This window comes from Egretta garzetta, unplaced genomic scaffold, assembly GCF_000687185.1.
Source record: "Egretta garzetta isolate BGI_Z169 unplaced genomic scaffold, ASM68718v1 scaffold604, whole genome shotgun sequence".
Taxonomy (NCBI): Eukaryota; Metazoa; Chordata; class Aves; order Pelecaniformes; family Ardeidae; genus Egretta; species Egretta garzetta.
The window spans coordinates 107,426-131,608 of NW_009259366.1; the positions used below are offsets into that span (position 1 = coordinate 107,426).

The 24,183-nt window shown below is 39.2% G+C and overlaps 1 protein-coding gene across 1 annotated transcript in view; it reads left to right on the top strand.

Moving 5' to 3' along the window:
* The window catches only part of GAK (cyclin G associated kinase), a 79,755-nt gene that overhangs the window by 1,266 nt on the left and 54,306 nt on the right, over positions 1-24,183 (top strand). The window contains exons 2-8 of the mRNA XM_035892386.1: positions 7,453-7,541; positions 11,950-12,011; positions 13,435-13,494; positions 15,400-15,514; positions 15,956-16,098; positions 18,335-18,460; positions 19,615-19,704. Of these exons, the coding sequence (XP_035748279.1) occupies positions 7,453-7,541; positions 11,950-12,011; positions 13,435-13,494; positions 15,400-15,514; positions 15,956-16,098; positions 18,335-18,460; positions 19,615-19,704 (685 nt within the window). The remainder of the gene's footprint in view (positions 1-7,452; positions 7,542-11,949; positions 12,012-13,434; positions 13,495-15,399; positions 15,515-15,955; positions 16,099-18,334; positions 18,461-19,614; positions 19,705-24,183) is intronic.

Consider the following 24,183-nt stretch of genomic DNA (forward strand, 5'->3'; position numbering starts at 1 on the left):
GAGTTCACCCAGGCGCCGCGGAGGGCGTTCGGGGAGGGCGGGGCGCGGGAGCCGTGCCCGCTTGTTGCTGTCAGCCCGCTGTGGGAGCACCCGCGGAGAGCCAGGGCGCCGTGCGGCGCCAGGCTTCTTCCCTTGCCCTGCGCTTTAGCATGCTTCCACCGCGCAACACGGCTCGCAGCGGAACTGATAATCTACCTAGGACGTCGTGGAAATGCTGGATTGCCCATATATTTTTTTTTTTTTTAAAGGTGACAATGTATAATATTATGCCAAAGGTGCAGGTTCACCTGTGGCCTTTTTGGGCTGTTGGAAGGACTGTGAAATGTGGGAAAACATGTTAACTTTAAACACAAACATCGGCGTCCTGGTCTCATGCTGCGCATAGGCTTTGCTGGAGTACAGGAGTTAAATGTATGCGAGGGGTATGTCCGGGTGGTTTTCAGTTTCGGTGAGTTTTTTGGGTAGGCGTCTTGCGCTCCGCTTGCTAGTCTGTTTTAAAATCGGTGCTGTGTTTTGTGTGTGCAAATCACTTAGAAATCAGCAGAAATTTGGATCCTACTGTGCTTGTGGTCAGAGGAATTACTTTGTTTCCTTAAGCAGAAGAAATATTGAAAGCTTCTCTCAAAAGACAAAAATGTGAATTTGTCCATATTAATGCAGTTACATAGTTCATTAACTTTGTACAAGTAGTTGACGTTATTTAGGTTAAATACCCCAAAGCTCTATTCAGAGCTCCTTTTCATTATTGAAGTTGTTTTCTGTAATTGCTTCTTGTAATTGTCTTGTATTTAAGTAGTTTTATAAATAGATTTATTGACTTTTTTCCTGAGTAGTTTTTTTGTTGAAATCTTAGTGACCAGCATGGAAGAAAAATCTGATTCTTCACAGTTAGCTACTTTAGTTAAACGTAGGAAAATTTGCTTGTGTAAAACAACAGGACATTGGTCTTCACCGCTGTTTTATTTTCTTAAGGGCAAGTAAGTTGTAACTTTAATGCTTAAGCGCTTTTGACGTATGGCCTCGGGCAAAATCTGGAAGTTTTTTGGGGAGTAAGTTGCATTTAAAACAGTACTAAATGTCAAGTCCTATTCTGCCTTCAGCCCTTGCTTACAAGATTCTTTAAGAAAGGTTGTTAGAGCTGTGAGTAAACTGTAAGCACTCAGTGTGATGTGACTTGGAAGGTGAATGCTAAACCAACTGGCTGGTGCTGCTGGTGCTGTGATATTCCTGCCAGGAGGAACCACAGCATTTTCTAGAGAACAACAAAGGAGAGGAAGGGCTGGAAGCTACGTATGAGATGTATCTGCTGTTTAGTTCTTGGTTCTGAAACACGCGTTTCATACTTTACTTTGGCAGCAGCCAGCTGTTTCCCAGGATCTGCCACAGGCTTTCTAAGATGTCGGGGGAAAGATGCCAGGTTAGGTGATTTAAAGCAAAAGGGAACATGTGTTAAGTCTAGTATTCTTGAGAATTTATCTGTAAGCACCGCTTTGTCTCCCATGTTTGTCTCAGTATTATGGTTTTATTTCATATTGTTTTCTCTATATTTCACTAGTGGAAATTGGGCCTAACTGCTTGCTTTTGCTGGAAGGTAAGACTTTCTAGCCAATGTAGCTGGGCTAAAACAGCCCTTAGGGTATACTCAGTATTCAGACTCTAATTTGGAATGTTTCTGTCTAGTGTATCACTTACTTTGTTGCTGAAATTGAATTTATGGTTGAGCGCTGAAACTGTGTTTCATCTGTTCCTGTGTAATTGTGGGCATTACCTTCCGTGCTTACAAGTACAGAATCTGTTCTTCTAAATGAGGCCTTTCATGCCACGCTCCCTGCTAGAAAGTCAAGGGCTGCTTTCTGAATGTAGATCTCATAATCTGTGGTGAACTCCGTGTGATCTGCGAAGAGATAGCCTTTTCTGTAAGATCATATGGCCTGCTTTGTTTTTAGTCAGTGTGAAGGGAGTCTCTGGATTAGCTTTACACAGTATCATATGGCAGTGTAAGTTCAATTGTTCTCATACCCTGCAACTTTCCAGCTCTGTAGTGTGCTGCCCATCTGTGTTGGTGCAAATACGCGCTTGGCTGTACTACAAGCTGAGACGTGAGCTGCACAGTTCGTTTGGATGCGTTTCCTTGTTCATTTTGCAGAGGTGCCACGCTGGGAGTAGGACCAGGCTAACTGAAAATGTGGTGTGCTGCTGCAGGAAGCTGAGAGCAGCCCAGGGAGGGGACAGACGGGTGGTGATGATCTCTAGCATTGATACTACCTTCACATGCATGAAGCAGGGCGTCTGCGTACCCGCAGTCCAGCTACATGTGATAAGAGTTTTCCAAATGCTTACTAAACATGTTTGGGTTTTTTAGGGTTAGGTGAGGGTGGCTTGAATTGTCGTCTCTGTCAGATCCCTTGCTGTGCCTGTGGATAGTATGTGCATTTTTATGCTGACTTTTGCCTCTTCGGTTGACATCCTGGAGTGCCCTTCCCCTTTGCTCAGGAATGTCATGAGGATTCCTGTAGCAATCTGTACCAGGTAGTTGAAGGACTGAGATAGTCCTTATGGATTCAGTGATCGATGTAGCCTGCACATTTGACCTTGGAGGAGAGTGGGGGAGAGCAGGTGACCACAGTAGGCTGAACAGTAGTTTTCAGAAATTTCTTGTTTTGTGCTCCGGAAGATTGCCATATTTGCACAGACAGACAACCTTGCGTATTTGTTTCTCAAATGCTAAGATGCTGCTGGCATTCAATTTTGCCTGTGTTGGACAAAGTGTCTCTTCTGATAGACCTTAGGTTTGTTTACCTGCTAATGGTGACACTTAAAGGTGATGGAGAAGCAAATATGGGAAATATCTTGATCTCCACCCTATACTGTAGAATCAATAGGACCTGGTAACTGGGATGTCAGAGGATTCATTGAGAGAGGCTGACGATGCCAAAGATGGTCAATGAATTACGGAAACTCATTCCTCAGTTCTGTCTAGTAATGCTACTCCAATGAGAGGGTAAACTGATATGAGAACAGTATGTCCTGTGACATGTGCTGTCAAGTTCCAAGATGACCAAGTTGAATTTTTTGAGAATCGTAAATTGTACAGTTGTAATAGCTTTGGTAGCTAGCTACTTGAAGAGAGGCCTGTTTGCTGTGTGCTGAATGAACATGCAATAAAGTATTGCTACCTTTTAGAGCACAAATGAAAGGCAGGATGATGATTTGAAGTGTGCTTAAAAATTGTTCAATCAATCATATTCTTCCTTGAATGTTTCCACTGAGCCTTTTTTGTAAAAGCAGTTAGATGTTGCATTGATGGGGTAGCAAAACAGTTACAACAGTTCATAAATTATTTCATATCTCTTCTTGACAAGGTAAAAATAGAATATATAAAACCAGAGAACCTCTATTTAGAGATCCTTCTATGAAAATAGAGAGCTACTTCATCTTTACGGTGATCTGTGAAACAAAACCTGACACTTTTCAATCTCTTGTAAGGTTGAAAGGATAAACGGATCTTCTGCGAGTTTTATGTTACCTGTTTGGTTGGATTAGGTAATGGGTTTTTAGTGTGCTAAAAATCAGTCGATAACTTCACTAGTAGTTCCTACTGCCACTCAATGCATAGTGCAGTATCCCTACAAATACTCCACTGTCAGTAAGTAAAGCTTTAATTTGCTTCTTGAATGCTGCTGTTGAGGTTTGTAGGTTAAGTAGTAAATAGGAAATTATCAACAAGTGACCTATTTTAGCTTTATTAAATTTTCTAGAACAGATCATACTAACGGAAAAACAATTTTTAAAGTTTTGAATATTTCTCTCAATGTAAGCTGCTACGTGAGATAAACCAGATAGAAGTATTCCTCTATTAGACCTTTCAATGACTTACTGTGAAACACTTTGTATTTGAGTTATACCGTTTCTTGATATCTGTGCTAAATGTCAGGAAGATTACTTCATGCCATAATTACTGTTTAAAATTACAGTTTTCATCCTTCTCAACTGATTCAACTGCAGACTGATTAACTTTTGAATATGCTATGGTTTTCTCTTTAATTCTTGAGTATGTAATTCCTGTTCTATATAGTATAGGCTAAGTCTTTGATTTTATGTGAAATGAGGCAGTGGTATCTTGGTACAACTTCAAGAACTTGAGACATATCAGAATCTTGTTAGTGGAAGGCAGTGATGGCATGGAGTGGGGAACACATGTCCTTCAGAGCATATTGAGAAATGTGCTGCCTGCTCATGTATGCTAATTGTAATGTGTTTGAAACTTGTTTGTGTTGCTGCTTTAGCCAGGTGCTCTTTGGCCTGACAAATATGCAGCAAAAGCTAAGAATAAGTGATGAAATGAATGTTTCGGTGTGTGTGAGGTTCTCCTGCAGAAGAATCAGGGTGTTGATGTCCTCAAGTCAGAGAAAGATTGGAGATTTCACTATTCATGTTAATACCCTAATGAGCAGATGATTGTGGGGTGCTTGCTGGCTCCTCAAATACCAGCTGTATCTCATGAAAAACATTGACTTCTTAGTGCTGATTTGGGTATGGGATAGCTGAGAGAAGTTCCAGCAAATTGCTTTTCATACAGTGCAGAGGTATAGACAAAGCAGTGGAACGTCTGTGCCATTTTGGCACCACTTCCCTTGAGTCTTTGAATAAATTACAGGTATATAGTACACTCAGAGTCCATTTAGCCTTGTTTTTCTTCCAGACAATGGGTTTTCCTCCTCACTACATTGTTTTACTTGTCCTGGCCCCTCTGTTTAGAAAGAACCACTCTGAGAATAGACATGGATTTTTCTTCCTCCTGTGGAGGTTAGGACTGTGACTTTCAGTTCCTGCACCATCAAGTCTTTAAGGCTTTTTGGTATGGGTTAATATTAACATTAAACCTTTATTCTTTTTAATAGAGAATTTTCCTCCCAATACAACAGCATTTTGCCAACAAGACAAAATGAGTCTTCCTTGTGATGTGCCAATTTGTCCAACTGTGCTTCCACTGGAATGGAGTTCCAATGATTAGGGCAGATTTTCTGTATGCTGAAAAAAGCCAGTGGAAATCAGGATTGAGATATGTGAAAGGAAGTTCCCTGAAATCTCACTTTTTAAAAAATGCTTCTGGGTTAAAAGAAGAAATATTAATTCCATTCCTCTTGGCATAACTATCCATGTACACTTCACAACTTTCCAATGCTTTTGTTGCTTGTTCTGCCTATGAGGCTGAACAATTGAGAATAAACCAGGCGTATGGTTGTGTAAAAAACATAGAACAGGCAAGTTCTGTAGCACACATTTGACAACCATTCTTCATGTGTATTTTGCTTCCTTTGACCAACAAGCATGGGCAATAGAAGAGAAACATGATGACAAAAAAATGTGTTATTCAAGCTGTTTGGGTCTTGAAACTTTTCACCATGAAGAAAGAATCATTCCTTAGTCAGAAAGGTAGCAATAGGCTACAGACCTTAATTTTTTCAGAGTTCAAAAAAAGCTGTCATGAATTGAAGCCATGTAGGTGATGTGTTATAAGCTGCATTCTGACAAAGTGGAATTTGTCTGTCATCGAAGTATCAAAAAGTCTGCTTTAGACTTAAGGGCTCCTTCAATATTTTGAATGTGAACAGTCAGTATTACAGTTTACCAAGCTTATAGGTAAAATTTTATAGTCTCTGCAACTCCTGGATTCACAGGAGTAATGTAATTAAATGCTGATTTTTTGGGTGGGTACAATTTCATAAAATCCTGGGCAGCAGAGGCCCAATGAACACTTAATGGTCAAGTTTCTGTGAACGTTGTTTGATTTGCTGATGGATGTTTGCAGTTAGTGAAGGGAGCTCATGTCAAGTCAAAGAAAAGTTGCAACAGCCTGCGATGTGAAGGGTGAACTGACAGGTTACCCTGCAAACTGTGTGTGAGGCAGGCTTCTCGGAAGTGAGGAAAAGAAAAGATGACAATCTCTAAAGGAGAACTGAAGCACCCTGACCTAGCAGCTTTCCAGTTCGCATTCCCTTTACTGTAGGTGTAGAGAAGTTTTTCAGTGTGAAGCAGAACAGTGCTGGTTTTTTTAAAGCTGGTGTTTCTTGGGTATAGCAGTTCTGCTGGCAGGGATGCTCTGAAAGTTTCAAGGTGTTCTACCTCTCCACTTCTCAAGGTTATGGGAAAAAGTCCAGATCTTTGAGCCATGCTTAATTTTTGAGACAGTTTCATCTTGTTATTAGGACTTTGCAATTGACACAAATGCATGATTGGACTTCAAAAAATATGCTTATCAATGCTTGGCAACAATGACAGAGCATCCTTTCTGTTTTGAGTAAGGATGTTACTTGTACGCTGGTGGAAAAGCATCTGCATGCTTAGGTAAGATGTGCTGTAACTTGTAGTCCAGGCTAGAATTGTGGTGTTCCACTCAAGTTATAATTGAAACATGAGCAACTCAAAGTTGATATGGAAAAAAAATTGGTCAGTATTTGGGAGGGGAGTGGACTAGTCATATCAAGTAGTTATAAACAGGAAGTTATTCACACCATCCCTTTCTCATGACTAGCTAAGTGTGTAATGAAAGAATGTATTACAGTAGCAAGCAGTTTTGTGTTGTGGTTGATGTCTCTGTTTTGATGCTTCAGTAGTTGACAAGTAGGAAAACGGTCATTTCACTGAAATAGTTTGTCTGAAAAAATCGGTGAAGATGGGAAAAACAGGGACAAGATAAAATAATGAACAGTTTTAAATCCCATTTGACTTACAGTGCAGTGGATTTATTTGGTATTATGTGGTGCCTAGGTTTAACTTGAAGGAGAAGGCAAATCTCTTGGTTGGAAAAGAAAGGGTCTTCTAATCTTTATAAGAGGGTGATGAAGTACTGACAGGAGCAATGCCCATGGGCTGTGGTGGTGTAAGGATGAGTGTAGAGTGCTCACTACTAAAGAAAATGAGGTGGGAGTAGGTGCTAATGTGAAGGAAGTAATCAGATGGTCCCAGTCTGGGCCAGGAAGGTGAGACTGGTAAGCTTTGTGCTCTAGCGTGTTTTTGTGGGTCAGCTATGGGGCAAGACTGATTCCAGGACTGACTGATTCCAGTAGCTGACTTCAGCTACTCTGTTTTCATGAGTTGGTGTGGTGCTTTGTGATGAACCTCCTATGTGCAAGTTTGTGTCTACAGAGAAGAAAGAAAACCCATTTTCTTTTGCCACAGTTCCTGTGGCAGAAAATGAGACCATTTTTGAGAGCTTGGGCTCTGTTCTGAAAATGAGACTCTCGAATGCTTCAGCAGTGAAAAACTTGTCTCTCAGGGTAAGAGCTTGGATGGGTGTGTATATGTATACACACTGGTGAATGCTAAAATGATTCTGTTGGTATAAAAAGCTTTAGAAAACTGATTTAAAAGCACCTACAGGTATTTATGTGAGTGGAAATAACAAGTGAAAACACCCCAAATATAACTACATTCTTTCTACACCCCTAGGAAAGAAACCAAAGCAGTCTTTCTACTTGTAACTTTCATTTCCTCATGTGCCTCAGTTGGGTCTACTACACAGGTGTTTGTTCATACAGGTATGTTGATGTAGGGGTGTGATCCTTGACTTGACATGGCTGTGTTGACTGTGAAATCCTTGGCGTGGTTATACATAAACAGGTGAAACTGGTTTCTTTTTTTTTTCCATTTTTGCAAATTATATTGCAAGCTACATTGGTCAGAGGGCCTGGAGTAAAGAAGTTTTGCCAGTAAAGTTGTCCCTATTCAGAGTATATTAAAAGTCTTTTAACAGATGGCCTCTACAAGGAAGCCAGCATCAAACCCTAAAAGAAACTGCTTCTAATAATGAAGCAGTAGGACTAATTTTGTCATTTGTGAAAGAATTGTTTTCACCAATTACAGGATGTTTTTAAAAAAGGTAAATTGAAAGTACCTTCACAACTTACTGTAAATCCACAGATTTAAAATTGGTATCAGCTGTAGTGCTACAGTAGTAGTAGTAGTGAACTAATCACCAGCTGGAATGAACAATGTGGTGTGGAACTAAATTGCGTTCAGGTGAAACAATGAAATGATGGAATGAGAAACTTACTTAAAACTATATTTTCACAGAGGCATAGCTGTAGAGGGTGAGGTTAGAGGACATAGCAGTGAAATTCTCTGTAAAACAGGTGCAATTGAAGTAGGAATTTACCAGGCATGATACCATTGGCTTTTGGGTTTTTTGTTTGTTTTTCCAAAAAGTTTAATGAACTTAACTCAGTGTTGAGCATTTCAGTACTTGATTTTAAGGTACAATTGCTGAAGTAAAAGTGCATCTTTTAAGGTACTTGTGTGCTCTCAAGCTATCACTATTTTAATGAAGTTCTTCCCTGCAGCTTACTATTCTAATACCTCTGTATAAATTGAGATCCTACTGCATAACTGTTGCTAGGAGCTCTGCTAAGCTGTGTCACTATTGAAAATGCCTTAAAGAAGGGTCTCTTAATTACTTTTCCTTTTGTTAATCCATGCTATGAAAATGTAGTAATTAAACCAAGTATTTTGCTAACACACAAGTTGAGCCTGGCCAGCTTTGAATTTGACCTCAGCAAAATCTTAGTTTGGATACTTTGTATGCAGATTTCACTGGATTACCAGGTAAGGTCAATTATGCTTCACTTAAATAGCTGTGCTTTAAACTAAGCAGAGCTTGTATTAACTTCTGTTAATAACAAGAATTTATCATTTTCAAATGGCTTGCCTTGCTCAAAATTGCCTTGCTTCACTTGCATTGCTAGTCCAAAATGAACATTTATGATTTTCAATGAGTATTGAAACTTACAACCACTATGTGTTTTGAAGTAGTTATGAAAATGAATATAAAATTTCTTTAGGTTCCTAGCTAGTGATTAAGAGGACTGAGATTATTTTTTTTTGTTGGAATTGAGATTCATTTAAATGCAACAAAAATTATTTAAACTTCAGAAGTCTTTCTTAGGTGGTTGTAACTTTGATTCTGAGTGTTAAAAAACAAGGCTTTTTCATCAAGAAATGAACTTGTGTAGTTCTCATAAATGTGGTTGAGTTTTAGGCATGAATTTCAAGATTATTTGTGAACTGAGAATTTCAGGGCAACCGTGAATGTGTCTAGAGTTTTAGGAGGGCTGTATGATGATCAGCACTTTGTGAAAATTTGGAATATATCTTTTTTTGAAGACTTTACAGTAATCTTTTTTCAGTCAGGTAAACTAATTCCTTCTTTTACTGTGTACTCTGTCAATAGGATTAAGCTTAGAGATAATGTGCAACGTGGTCTAGGCTGTAAGCATTTCTTACATTGGAGGAAGAGCTTGTAGGAAAGCTCATCAGACCAGTTGAAATATGTGGAAAGGTAGTAATACTTCTAGGGGCCTTCTTCAGGGTTTGGATCAGCTTGGTTGTTAATCCAGATACATGCTTGAAAATGATGGATTTGAATTGATTTGATGTGTTAATTCTGGTGCATAGGTGCTTTCACCTGTATAATTTCCAGGAGGGCATTTGATGCATTTGAATGAAGCATAGTTGTATTTTGGAGTGCATATATGTAGGTCTGTGGGTGTTTGTATTTGTAGAGGGGTGGGGTACATGAAAATGAAATGTGGGGTACACTTGCTGCATTCCAGCCCTGGTGGAACCCTTAGCAGTGTACACAGCTGACCTGACAATGCAGAATAACTGCTCTGTAATCTGGGGTGCCTCTGTCACCATCTTGCTCTTGAGTGTCTTCCAGAAAACTGGAAGTGCAGTGATTTTGTGTTCTAGAATTTGTGCTGACCTGAAGCCCCTAATTTTGCAAATGAAAGCATATAATTTCAAAATGCAGTTGCAGGGTTATTAGAATAAAATCAAGGCAATATTATCAAGATGAACGTAAAGACTTTATTCTGCAGGGTCAGCAGTACTTTCACTGTGTAGAAGGTCTGTGGGATCTGTGGAGGACAAAGACATAGAGGCAGTAGTTCTGTGGTACAGTGACTGGTATATACTGATGTGTAGGGGCTTGCAACTCACTGTTCAGAGGGCTCTGAAACCTGGGATGTGCCTCTGGATGTGAATAGGGAACTGGCTGGGAAGAGCAGTCAAAAACTGTGGTTTCCCAGCTTCTGTGGAAGGATGACTCAGATTGTCTTGCTTCTTTCACCAGCTCTATGAAATCCACAAACAGCAGTCCTACTGATCAGCATTGTCCAGAACCATGTTTTTAGTGCATCTACTCTCATTCAGAAAGGAGCAAAGTGTCTTCAGATAATACTCAAAGATGGTGGTTAAGCATCTCCAGCCCCTTTCCCATCCATGCACAAGATGCTGATGGCTGGTCAGAACACTTGCACTGGGGGTTTTAGAAAAGCTAAGGGGACTTCCTGTTGTGGGAGGTGCCCGAACCTGATTTTACAGAATGAATCAAAGTAAATGGATAAGCACAGTGCATGCATGAGTAATGTATGGTGGGACTGAACTGCAACCATTGCTGTGTGTAGTCTATGGTGTTCTCATGGGTACTTTAACTCTTCTGTGGTGCACTAGTTACTCTCTTTTGCTTGTTCCCCTGCAACTGGGATCTTGGTTTTGCTGATTTTGTGTATAATTCCCCTTCAAATGCCAAAACCAAAGGCAGTATCCAGGAGCCCATCTTTTATTTGTTTCATGTTGTGGAGGCTACTGGCAGAGTAACAAGGTGTGTGGGCAGTGCCATTCAGGAGTCTTGGAGAATGTTGTGATGGTCAATTGCCATGTAAAACTTTTGAGAGCACTTCTTGAAAAGCCTTGTATTTGATTGTGTTGCAGAAAGCAAATACTGTGTTCACTTCAGCCTCATGTTAATATTGCTGATCCACAGGGAAGGGGTTGGGTACTAATGTGACTGTACTGATTTGGATCCTGCACCTTTCAAAAAGGTGCCTTGTCAACTTGTTTCTTGTCTGTGGTGGTTCGTTCTTCAGTTATCCTATTCTCTTAACCTTTTTGACCAGTAACATTTTTTAGTTCACTGACATCTTCTGTGCTTATTCTCCAAATTATTGCTGGACAGAACGCTTCTGTGTAGTTCAATGAAAATAGAATTTATATTAAAACAGTAGAAAGGCAAATCATTGAGGTTTGTCATTTTGGCTGTTACTCTACTAGAGATACTGTGCAGTAGATGGAGAGCATATATGCAACCACAGCATTGGTATAACCACGAGGACAGCATTCCCAGAAGAAATGGAAGTGATACTGGTATCTTTAAAATGGAGTAGGACTATACAAATAAGTTGTTCTGATACAATTAGATTAACATAATTAGCAATTGAGGAAACTTAGCAGACCCGTAGCTTTTTCTCAGGGTTTTTTTACTTTGTAGAAATTTGCAGTGTTCTTAAGCAAATTGGTAGTGTTTGATGAAATAGATTACTCTGACAAAGGAGTTGGAAGGAAAATAATGTTGTATGGAATTACAAATTGCAATTTTGTAACAGTATCACCCTTATTAGAAGTGCATGCTTCAGTGCTTGAAAATGCTTTCTTCTTTTAATATGAAGCCTGAAGCATGGCAATTATCTTAAAAGTACGAAGAGGTGCATATTTAATATTTTATCTCCCTTGGTTATTGCTATTTTTATAGGAAGCCTAACAGTGTAAAACGAAGAGGTATTTAATTAAAATGATTTGGTCATATTGGCTGTACTGAATCTTGGTATTAGAAGGACCTGCATTAAAAAAAACTTCATTGGAAATTAGCATATGCAGACGAATAAAATGCAGGAAAGCAACAAATTCAGTGAGGTTCTGGCATGTGTAAAAGAAAGGAAGAGAATATTTTAGCTCTTGCATGTAGGTTATCCATAATTTTGGCAAGCCACTGAAAAATGTGTATACATTTAGGAAAAACATCTAAATTAATGTATTGGCTCTGTTAGATTAAAAAATGATTTTCCTGGATTTTTGAAATTGAAACTGACTTAATATGCCTTCTTCTTGTAGGTGGTTTTGCTTTTGTCTACGAAGCTCAAGATCTTGGAAGTGGCAAAGATTATGCTTTAAAGGTAAAATGAATTTACTTCACTACAGGTCTACAGGGTCTGTCTTTTTGCTTGATGCTTTAGCATGACCATAAATTCTTGATGTATGTCACTGAACAAGTCATGTGGAAAAATCCAGAATAATCAAGTCATGTTTGTAGCACAGTGTACCTGTATTTAGAACAGTCACTCCTCTCAGGACCCTGTACTTTGTATTTAGACGTCAAAAATAGGAGTTGTTCTGTCAGGTACTACTGCTGTTTGTCTTCATTTGGTCTAGCATTTTGTTGCATGGGTAAAAAGAACCTATCGTAGTTACCTGAAGCGGGGTGCAGGAATATTTTCTCTCCTCAGAAGCAGATTTAGCTTACTGGTTAGCCTGCCTTTGTACTTCTGGGGTAAATTTCATCAGTATTAAAAATAATGCTCCACACTGAGTCATGATCAGACGTTCAGCCTGGCACTTTTCAGAGACGCTTCTCTGGATTTGTGTTTTCTGAAGGCTTATAATAATCATGTAATAGCTGAAAAACTGAAGTAATGTGGAAAGGGTAATAAAGCGAAGTGACTGACTTTGAGGTATTTTCTGCAAAAAACCAAATCATGTCACTTGCATTCACCACAAAATGGCTTCATTTTTGGAGTAGGGATGTTCTGTGGCTGTGTCAGTACAAAGACATCTATCATGGAGAGAAAGTGAAAAGGGTAGTAGTATGAGAGGTGGGAAAGGTAAGGTGGCATTACACCACCAGTAATTACTTGGTCTGTCTTTTCCTTTTCATACCACATCCTACAATAACAAAACATGTGACCAAACCCATGTAGTATGTGTGTTCAAAATATCATGTAGAAGTAGCCCTGTTTAAAAATAAGCTAAAAGGTGAACCATTACTGTTCTTCCTCTATTTTGTGAAACTAGTACTTTTGTAGCAAATGCTCATGTTGCTTATAGACAAATGTTGACTCCAAATCCAAGTGATACTGGAAATAGTAATGCTTGATTTTGCTGTTGATTACTTGGGTACTATTGAAAAAGTTGGGCTACATAATTTGGAGAAGTTTTGGTTGGAATGGGTTGAAGGTTGTTCCTAAAGATTTGAGGTGAAAATGAATCTTTCTTTGTCAGTGCACAGTGCTGTAGCCAAGAGAATTTAGTGTTTTGTACAACAGAAAACTCTCAGAGCAGTTATTTTAAGAGTGTCAAAGGTTGCAAGTGCTCAGTTATCACTGAACCTGAACAGTACAGGTAGTTGGAAAACCAGGTGCGATATTTATGGCAGTATGTCCAAATGTACAATAAACCTGCTTTGTTTACTGTCCCATCAGAGTTCCTTAGGTTTTTTGAATCCAGCTTATCCTTTGTGTTCTCGGAAAAAAAAATATCTGTGTACTGTTTTCCTGTAAGTTTTAATAACTATATCTTCTCAATTGTTCTGTTTTCTGACAGCGATTGTTGTCTAATGAAGAAGAAAAGAACAAAGCCATCATTCAGGAAGTTTGTTTTATGGTATCCTTTTCTGGAACGTATTTTGATGTTTTGATTTAATTGCCTGATATTAAACATTCCTAAGAAACACAGGACTGCTTTACAGGCTCAGTTCTTTCCATGCCATTCACTGCTTAAGAGGACTGGCATTCTGAGGAAGGTCTGGGTTCCTGGTTTATCATGAATCTGACACCGACATCCAGCAAGTACAGTTCTTCAAAAATTGCAGGAGCCTGATGTGTACAGGTGGCTTTTGTAGCTACTGTAGACTTTGTCATGTACTTCGTCTAGCAAGAAGTGAAATTCTTATTTGGTCTTTCTTGCAGTCCTGTGACTATGGTCAAGAGACCTTTCGGCTATTCAGATGATACTTAGATCTCAAGTAGAAATCACATGTTCTGGATTTATTGCCTTTTTGACTACTAAAACTTCGTTTTTACTCTCAATGGTTCTTCATTTCTGCCTCAGATGTCTCTTTTTTAAAAAGTAATACTGAATATTAAGGAAGGAATTTCAGTAGAATACATGCATCAGAAGCATGAAGCAGATGCTTCTCAATGTCATTGCTGTCTTTTTAGTCTTCATGGTGTTGGGTGGTAGGGTATAATGTGATCTCAGAGTGTTTGGCTTTAGTAAACTCAGCATTTGCTTGCCAGCATCTGCTCTAAGACCCTCAGTTTCTTTCAAGAGTCAGTGAGTAGCTGTGGTGTGCTGTTTTGTTTACCACTCTTGAGTGTTCAGCTTCATTTTGAGCTACCAGGCAAAACCTTAAGCTACTCAAATATTTCTTTCTATGATTACTGAAATGTTTGGCAAAATCTTACGCTAAACACAGTTCACTAGAAGTACACTTGCAAAGAACAGACTACCATAGCACTATGCATTTTGTAGCTCCTCTGACTACATCTTGCCAGGAGTAAAGAGCTGAATGTTCTTTGGATGTTTTTTCACGGTAGAGGCTCATTAAAGCATACACACAACATGAATGAGGGTTAACTGTTGCTAACTTTCCAGGATATAACTGTGAAACTAAAGTAACTCCTGCAGGTCTGAGTAAAAGGTTGTGAAGGCATGCCTAAGACATAAAATAGTGCTTTGGATTAATGCTAACTTGGTGGAGTCAACTTGCCCTCTTTTTAATAGCTTTGTTGTACTTGCAATGTTTTTGCTTTCTTCTTTTCAGACTTAGTGAATATATCTTGTAAATAGTGTCTGTTTGCCTTGTAGACATGAGTCTCATGTATGACCAAGATGATGCACATCAGGGACAACAAACAGGCATAATGCAATGTGACTTCCACTGGCAGGAATTAAGATCACTTACATTTTACTCCCCTTTACATAGTGCAAAAAAAGGTACCTTGAATTTTTGAACTGGAAGCAAAACATGACAAAGGTTTTAGTGTGAAGAATTATTACTAATGGTGGGAGTTCCTTGGTCTTTTAGAGCTTTTGTTTTGAATTTGATTTTAATTACTTAAGATTAAAACATAACATAATTAATACTTGCTTTGGAAAGACTGGTGTTGATACAATAGCCCTTTCTTGATCAACCAGCTAGAGAAGCAGCTGATAATTAAAAGGTGTCTCTGGTACTTGTGTTAATGCCTTGAAGTCATTGTTAAAAGACAAGAAGTAGTACCTGGGCCTAGGTTAGGAAATCCAGTTTCCTCAGAGTCTTAATCACAGGGATTTTTTTAATGTTTTGACTTTTTATTACATTACCTTCAGTGGCTTCCTTTGAGATCTGTTTGGGTTTTTTTTCCGCTGAGGTATGGATTTCCTTGATCTGATTTGTATTTTAATTGCAGCTGTAATGCTTTTTGTGGTTTTAAGCTAATGTTCCAGATTAAGTGTCTATGAGCTGCTGTATACAATCCTATCAATAAAGTTGGCAGTTGTCTTCCTTGAACATGTTATCTCCAGAAAAAACTTTCAGGTCATCCCAACATTGTCCAGTTCTGCTCTGCTGCATCTATAGGAAAAGAAGAATCAGATACGGGACAGGGAGAGTTTCTTCTGCTTACGGAGCTGTGTAAAGGTAAACTTTATTTCTTTTCCCAGCAGTGCACATTGCTGCTTACAGCTGTTTTGCACAGGTTACTTCACAGCTTAGAAGCTTTGAAAGCCTCTGAAAGATAGCATAGTTCAGTGGAGCTAGAGTTTGACCTCATCTTTTATAGGATAAGGATCATGTTCTTCGAGACTACAGTTCAACCTCATCTTAAATATAGGATAATCATTAAGTTTTTTGTGTTTGAGACTAGTCAGAGGAAGGAACGGGAAGACTAGTTCCTTAGAGCACCATTTCCTTTGGCACTGCCGTCAGTGTGGATTTGCCATTTTCAGAATATCCATCTAATAGTACAACTCAAGACTGTAAATCTTTCTTGATGAGAAGAGCATTTGTCTATTCATGCCAAGCTATCAGAATTTGTGTTGTTGCACGTGTGCTTATGTGAATTTTTCCAATTTCCTGCAGGACAACTGGTGGAATTCTTAAAGAAAGTAGAATCCAAAGGACCTATCTCCTGTGACACAGTTTTGAAGATCTTTTATCAGACTTGTAGAGCAGTGCAGCATATGCACAAACAGAAGCCTCCTATTATCCATAGAGATTTAAAGGTGTGTTACAATGTTTATATTTTGAAGGCAGGAGTTCACCTTTACTGTGCTATATATTAAATGAAGGAGCCCTGATCATAAGTGAGATTCTGCTGTATTGCAAATATATTTGAACCTAGTGGAGGCAGATGGTCTTTGTAAACATAAAATAGGAGAGAGAAGTTTCTTATTCCTGAAACAATGTCTGAATTTAACACATGTTGTTTCGTACTTGATGTGGTATAAGCTGAATATAAAAAAGGAAAATTTATTCCTCCTTAAGTAAGGATGTACTTGATTACTTTGGTAAAATGAAAATGAAACCACTTCTTAAAAGTAAATGCATGCTAAGTGTTTTCATCACTGTTGTTGAAAGCTTTGATGTTAGGCACTAGTATAGCCCCTTAATATAAAAATAGTTGCGATGTTGGAGCATTCATTTTTTTTTCTCAGTACCATTGAGCAAGCTTTAGGTTATGTCAAAGAAATTTTAATCAAGCTGGGATAGAACTTTCTTGGTGTTACTTTCTGGAATAAAATCTTTTATTTTTCACTGAAAATTCTCTATGCCACCCCCTAGAAAAGCTTGTAGAAAAGGTGCATGCAAATAGGGATCACTTAACTGCGATACCCTTTCCAGAAGGCTGAACTTAGGTCAGCAGCATAAAAAACTGTAGGTCAAAATTTTGAGCCAAACTGAAATGAGACTTGTGATGCTAGTGTAGCTTTGGGGGAGGGATGTAGTAGGATGGAGTCCTGACAGGTTTTTCTCCATTATTTTGACTAAAAGTGTAAGGATATGTGGACTTCTACAGTGCAGCATAAAAACAAGTTCACCTTTGTAGTGGTGGCTGTTTCTGTCCTGTGGTTTCCTTCTCTTGCTTGTCAGTGTGGTGCATTCTTTGTTCTTGAACACCTTTGGACAAAGTTCACACTTAAGATGTGTGTGTACAGCACAGCTAGTTGCTGAGTTGTAAAAATTATAAGGTAGTTAAAGGACAACTTGTAAAATATCAGTGCTTCTCTGATATTTTTAATTGTTTGAATTTGATTTTTTTCAGGATTTGCTGTGCAGCACACTGCTAGTCTGCGTAACACAGATCATAGATCCTGTTTAAAATCTGAATAATTAGCTGGAATGTTTTACATTATTAGCAACCTTTACCAAAGCACAAAACCAGAACATACGTGCACAGGAGCTTGATCTCTGGTCACTGTCATCATTTTTAGTGTATAAATTTAATTTTATGCTGAATGCCCACCCTTCTTACTGTGCAAGTAGATAAGCAAAGATTATCCAAGAAAGAAGGGAATTCAGATTGCTTATTGAGATTGATACTCTAACCACATCATTAACAGAGCTTATGTCTTCCTGCAGGGTAGTTGAAATTAATTTTATGATGGAAGAAGTTGGAAGGGGCATGTGTAAGGAAGGCTGGTAGGATGTTCTGAAAACAGAGGTTTTACAAAAGGAAGTCCAGAGATGAGGTGGTTTCAAAGGGAAAGGGAAGACAAACCTAGTTACCTGAAGTATGGTGTTGTGATGTTACTAATATGCCTCTTAACTTTTACACCTTTTCCTTACTTTACACAGAGATAGTTTTCTTTCTCAGCCCTTTTGTGGTTATGATGCCACAATACTTCTGCCCAGTACTCATGTTTCCCCTCCCCTTAAGTTTCTTCCCTGTTGCACTTGGCAATCCAGGAAGGTTGGATTTTATGAAGTAGGAAAAGGGAGGGATGACAATGAACTATTCAGGCAGCACGGGGTCTTCAAATATGTGGTTTCTGTCTCTGCACAGGGGCTTCTTTCTGCGTGTCCCCAGGCAGCCTGCTTCTCTATTAGTACCTTCCTTTTTGTGTCTACAGCAGTCCTAACCTCCATTGCAATTAAGCTAATAAGAGTTTTCGGTTTTATGCCTGAAAACATCTGGATTCTAAGATACTGCTTCTGCAAGTGGTCCTCTGAAAAACTGGCCTCTTAGGCACTAATGAATGGAATTTTTTTTTCCTGGGGTTTATTTCCTGCTGTCTTGAATGTTTCCCGCTCATAGTGGTTTTGGTGGTGCTTTTTAAGAATTGGCTGTATTGCTACCATATACATTTACAGTACTGTCTGAAATCTTTGTTCCTGTAAATGTTCTGGGCTAAAGCAAGTATTGTTTATATATACGCACAAGTGAGCTGATGTTTAAAAGCATATGTGTTAGTGTACAGAAAAAGAGACTTTAATTTATTATTCTACCTCTTTTTGAAGGTGGAAAACTTGCTTATTAGCAACCAAGGGACAATTAAACTTTGTGACTTTGGTAGTGCTACAACTATAGCTTACTATCCTGACTACAACTGGTCTGCACAGAAGAGAGCACTGGTTGAAGAAGAGGTGAGACTATTTTAATGTGATTAATCTTAATACTAGCAGTGAATTCATTTAACTGTTATTACTAATCTGATACTGATTCATGAGACTTCTAAGACAACTGAAGACTGTTTCAGTTGTATTGTTTGTAAAGCTTTGTTTTTGTGTGTGTGTTGCCAGAGTTCAAACACTGTCTTCAGTTATAATCATAGCTTGTGTTGTGTAGCTGTATATACTAACTACTGCTTCAACTTGAACAGCATCCATTCTGTAATCCAGCGTGAAAATAGAAGTGATTACCAGAGCTTCTAATTGCGCTGTTAACAGGAAGTCAAAAATTGGTTATGCCAAAGTGATTCTCATCTTCTCATTTGTTTTTTAGTTGAATGATGTGTAAAGATGTGCTAAGTCTGCTCAGCAGAATTTGAATAGGCAGTATTGCAGTGCCTCTAAGGCGACAGTGACAGTGTTAAGCACGCAGTGTGTTTTTGCAAAGTGTGTTCGTTCCTACCTTAGAATTGAGAGTAATGCTGGTAAATCCAATGTAATACATCAACTGGACTCAGACTTTTAAGTATGGAGAAATACAGTGACACTTAAAAATCATGCATGCAACTTCTGATGTCATGAGTGTCTGTAGACTCCCCCTGTTTTGGAATCCAGCATTTTTGGAGAGCAATCCTTTGGTTTCTGGAGAAGAAAAGATGATGATGTACAACTGTCTTGTATAGTCTATGCAAAAAGATGGTAGGAAAGGTCTCTTCAGGGATCCTTGTGTCTGCTTGGATGTGTCTGCACAGTCATTAAGTGTGGTGAGGACGTGAGAAGTACACACTGGAGCATGAATTCAATTCCTGGGTTTTTGTTGATTTTCTGTATTTGTGTCCATGTATCTTTTTGCTTCATGTAGTCATTCTGCGTTATGTGCTTTGCAGTTTGGAAGGACTCTCAAATATCACAGTGTTATATACCTGAGTACTACAGTCTTTATACTCCTTATATCAAAACTGTTGTGACTGTTGCAGGATTCAGTTCATAACTTCGGCCTTGACAAGTATTTCTGAAATTAATTTTCAAAGTGAGAATGCTATCCATCCTACATGGAAAGCTGTTCCCTTGGTCGAATGCCATTAGAGCTTACTATTCAAGTTTCTGTTTCAAGAAATTGTCTTTTGCAGATCACAAGGAATACAACACCAATGTACAGGACACCAGAAATGATAGACTTGTATTCAAATTTTCCAATTGGTGAAAAACAGGACATCTGGGTAAGAAATTTCTCTTGCTGTATCATAGCTGCTTATGTCACACTGATTTTGCAGTCTTCATGTTAATTTGTTGATTAAATAATGCATGTGGTGCCGTGCATGTAATCCTGGGACAACCTGTTGCTAGTTCAAAATGGTTATATCTAGGCATTGCATCTAGATGAAATACTGACAGATAGCAAGGATGAGAATGGTGCAGAGATCATTTATGCTTTATGTAGAAAGGACAATAAACTGTTAACATTCACTAAAAAATCTGTAGTCAGTATTATAGGTAAATATTTAATCCTCAGTTGTACCTTTTTCAGTTGTGTAATACTGTAATGGTACTGAGGTATGGCCCAGTGGCTTTGTGCTTAGGGACTTAGTTTATTGGATGTTTTTTACAGAGGCAGGTGTCAAGCTGTTCAGCTGTAATCTGTATTGGCAGTGTGTCAAAAGACAAATTGAGAAAATGTAATACTGGTGCTTTGAAAATTTTTATTTGAAATCTCTGAACTTCATCCAGTTTCTTAAATTAGCTACAAGACATTGTGGAAACTCTTATTCAGCTTCTGCAGCTGTTCTGATTTTCTTCTAGCATGTGAAGAAATAACAAGAAAAATAAATTTTTGTGACCATTTGGTTACTTCATGAGTTAAATACTGGCAGTCTGAGCCAAGATTACATGCAGTTAAACACAAAGCTGGAAATGCACTTAACAAAAGCCTCACTCAAAAGGGCAAGTGCAATTTATTTTTTGTTTAGAATAACTCTATCTGTTGTTATTAACATCGTGGTTGTTTCCTGCTGTGTCTTTGGAAGATCTGGTTCATTTACCATGCTTTCATTGTAACATGTTCTGTGGTTTTTTTCTATATGCACTGGATTTTCCTTACCAATATCTGGTAAAAAATTCTTCTAGTCAGTGCAAGACATCTGACAGATTTTAAGTGTCTGAGCTGGATGCTCTCTTTGATTTCATGTAGTTCAATTCTCTTCAGAAAGTACTTCCGTGTAATACCTGTGTGCCATCCTGCAGCTATACTGTAGAACTTTTCAACATTTAATGTGTGCTGCTTATTGCCTGACACAATAGAAGTGGAAAATTATCAGTATTTTAATTTGTTTCAAACAATTCCTCCCCCTAAACACTACCACAACCCCCCAGAAACCCTGCTGTCCCCTTAAGGAAGGGTTAAATTAGCTGCTGGTAAAGACCCAGCAGCAGCAGGTCAAAAAGTTATTCCTAGTTATTTTTGGTGACTTTGTCATGCTGCTGGCACATGAGCTCTCAGACTGACCCAGGCAGCTTCTGTAAAGGGATTGTAGCTTTCGGGCCACACCCTGGCGAAGTGGGCTCTTCTGTCAAGTGTATGGATGCTGAGACTGTGGATGGTGTTGGCTTTGAGGAATTGCCTTGCTGCAACTGGAATTATCTCTTAGCCAAATTGAATCACAACTGGTGTTTAAAATATTCAAAATTATATCACTGTTAGAATATGAAGTAACAGATAAAGCAGAAAGAATGAAAAACATTCTCTAACAATTAAAGCAAAGATCAAATCTAAGTTGTCTCTTTACTTTCTGTGTGTTCAGCTGATTGCCTTTTGCTTTTCTCCCCTGTGTGGCTGTGGATGCTGTTCTGTTGTGCATGGTGTCTCAGACTGTGCAGGGAGTAATTTTGTTCCTCTGGCTAAATTGTGATATGCCTTACTTCTTTGTAAGCAGGCATTTCTGTGGCAGAGTAGGTGGCATTTCCTGCTGGATTAATTAATGTGGATTATATGATGCTTCAGTGTATACATTAGAGAACTTTTTATCAACAGACTGACAAAAATGTAGTTGCTATACAATAATGGAGAATTAATATATGCAGTTTATTTTTGGCCCTGGATTGAGAGACTCAGTAAGTGTTTTGGAGTAAGTAAATCTGAAACCTTTGAGACTTTAATAACATTCAAATCTTTGAAACTGTTCTTGGGATAAAGGACAGTTGGAGATGGCACATGCAGAGGTCTGGAGGCAGTGAGCAGATTTCTTGGCTAATGTCTTCACTGGCTTTGTTTTATCTGTGGAGGGCTACATAAGCCCACATGCTCTAGCAACTAAGCTGGGGTTCAGAAGAAACTTTGAGGAGGAATTTTCCAGTCTCCCATGCAAACATTTTCTTGGAGGTATTGGGTGCTTTGTTATGAAAACTTTATAGGCCAGATGGAACATGGTTCTATTACAGTAGCATAAATCAGCTAGTATATTTCATATGTTAATTTATATGAAAAAAATATCAATTTACATTTATTTGAGTAACAGATGAAATTATCCTAACTAATCCATAACACCTGGAGTATTCAGAAATTAGAATTCAAAAATGACTTTTTGCTTGGGTGGTTATCCCTTGTCAGGTTACGCAGGTCTCAAGTTTGGGCGCACTAAGGAACTTGAAAGTTCCCAGGATGTGGTAGTCCTGGTTTTGTGATTTTTTTTTTTTTTTTTTTTGAGGCTTGAGTGAACCTGTCTACAAATGATCTTAAATTTTGTTATGAGAATTGAATAGCCTTCTGATTGTAGGAAATAAAGGGACTGTGATTTCAGGCTTATTTTCTTCAAGTCTTTATCAAAACAAGTGTTTGAGATGATGTGTTCCCTTAGTGTCATTTAAATTGATTAACGCTGAAATGCTTACCTAGATGGTGTGTTGCATAACAATGTATCTGGGTTAGAAATACAGAAGACCAGATTCTGTCCCCACGAGTAAAATGGGTCTCCTTGAAGCACAGGATGAAGATATGAAGTAAAACTTTGGAGCCTTTTTGTAAGAAAAATCTTGTTCTTGAACATGTTCAGTGTTGCAGAACTACTGATTTTTCTCTACTGTGAAATTTATAAAATGGATTTAGTGTAATGATTTTTAAAAAGAGGAATAGGAGAATCCCAGAACCTGAAAATTTCTGTGAAAGGGGAAAAAACCCCGCAAACCTATTTTGTAGCAGTAATGCTGCTTGGAGCTCTCTAATTGACATGCCAAACAAATGAATATTTCACTAAGTGTCCTGTCCTCAGAGAAACATCGAGACTAGTTACTTGTAAAGGAGTGCGAAGCTGATCTCTAAAGCACTGGGAGTATGCAGAGTTGCATGAGTCAGCAGCTGGTGATTGAAACCTGTGATTTGCAAGCAGTATTAGGAACCTTAATCAATTTCGAAGTCTATAATTCTGCTTTAATTATCATTGCCTGAATTAAAGATGGAACAAACAAGAACTGTCCAATGGGTTCTTGAATCAGAAAATTTGTGTTTATAAACTTTTTTCATTCTGTGGTAAGTTTCACACAAAGAAGGTGGCTGCTGCAGAGCTCCTTTTGTCTATGGCTGTGGGGACCTTCCAGGTTCCTATAGGACCATGATGCTATCTATCACAGGATACAAGATAAGCTGTAGAGGTACAGGATAAGGTCTTTCTTTATCCTTGGGTCAATAGCCTTGTATAAAATTGCAACAATCATTTGCTGAGTGACAAAGGAGGAAGAGGACAGAAGTGTGCCATGACCTGCTCATGTCCCACTCTGGGGTTGCAGCTGTCAAAGACAGGACAACCACCAACTGAAACAGCCACCCTCTGTTGCCACAGGCAGCCCTTGTCTCCCTGCCTGGGGCTCTTCCAGCCTCACACCAATGTTGTCCATTCCATACCTCCATGATGGCCAGCAGACACCCATCCAAGGCCAAAAGTGCTGGCCATCCCCAGTACTCTGCCCAATGACATGGCCACTACAAGGGCTCTTGCCAGGAGCTCAGTCCCAGGGTACCCAGTGAAAAAGGTCACAGAACTCCCTTTGCCCATGGTTTTAGGGAGCTTCCCAGGTCCCTGTAAGACCACCATGGGGTAGGGATTGGTGTTCTATTATCTGTCCTGTAGACTGTTGGCAACTCTCCAGCTCAGTGGCAGAGGACAGGAGTGTTCTGTGGTCTAGTTGTTTCCCTATCCAGGCGTCCAACTGTAATACAAAGCAGCCACCCTTTGTCACCATGGGCAGCCCCTGCCTCCATGCCCTCCCCTCCCTGCTGTTCACCTGGCTGCTCATGTGCCAGTCTGGGCTGGTGGTATCATCAGCTGGCACTGCCAATGTTCTACCTGCTGTGACACCTCCATGATATCTGTGTACTGCTTGCTGGGTAAAACAAATGGCTGGCTGGCTAGGCCCAAAGAGCTGTGAACAGAGTTAAATCCAGTTGGCAGCCAGTCAAAAGTGCTCCCCAGGGCTCAGTATTGGGGCCAATTCTGTTTAATATCTTTATCAATAACCTGGATGAAGGGATTGAATGCACTCTCAGTAAGTTTGCAGACGACACCATGTTGGGCAAGTGTTGATCTGCTCGAGGGGAGGAGGGCTCTGCAGAGGGACTTGGACAGGCTGGATCGATGGGCCGAGGCCAACTGTATGAGGTTCAACAAAGCTCAGTGCCAGGTCCTGCACTTGGGTCATGACAACCCCATGCA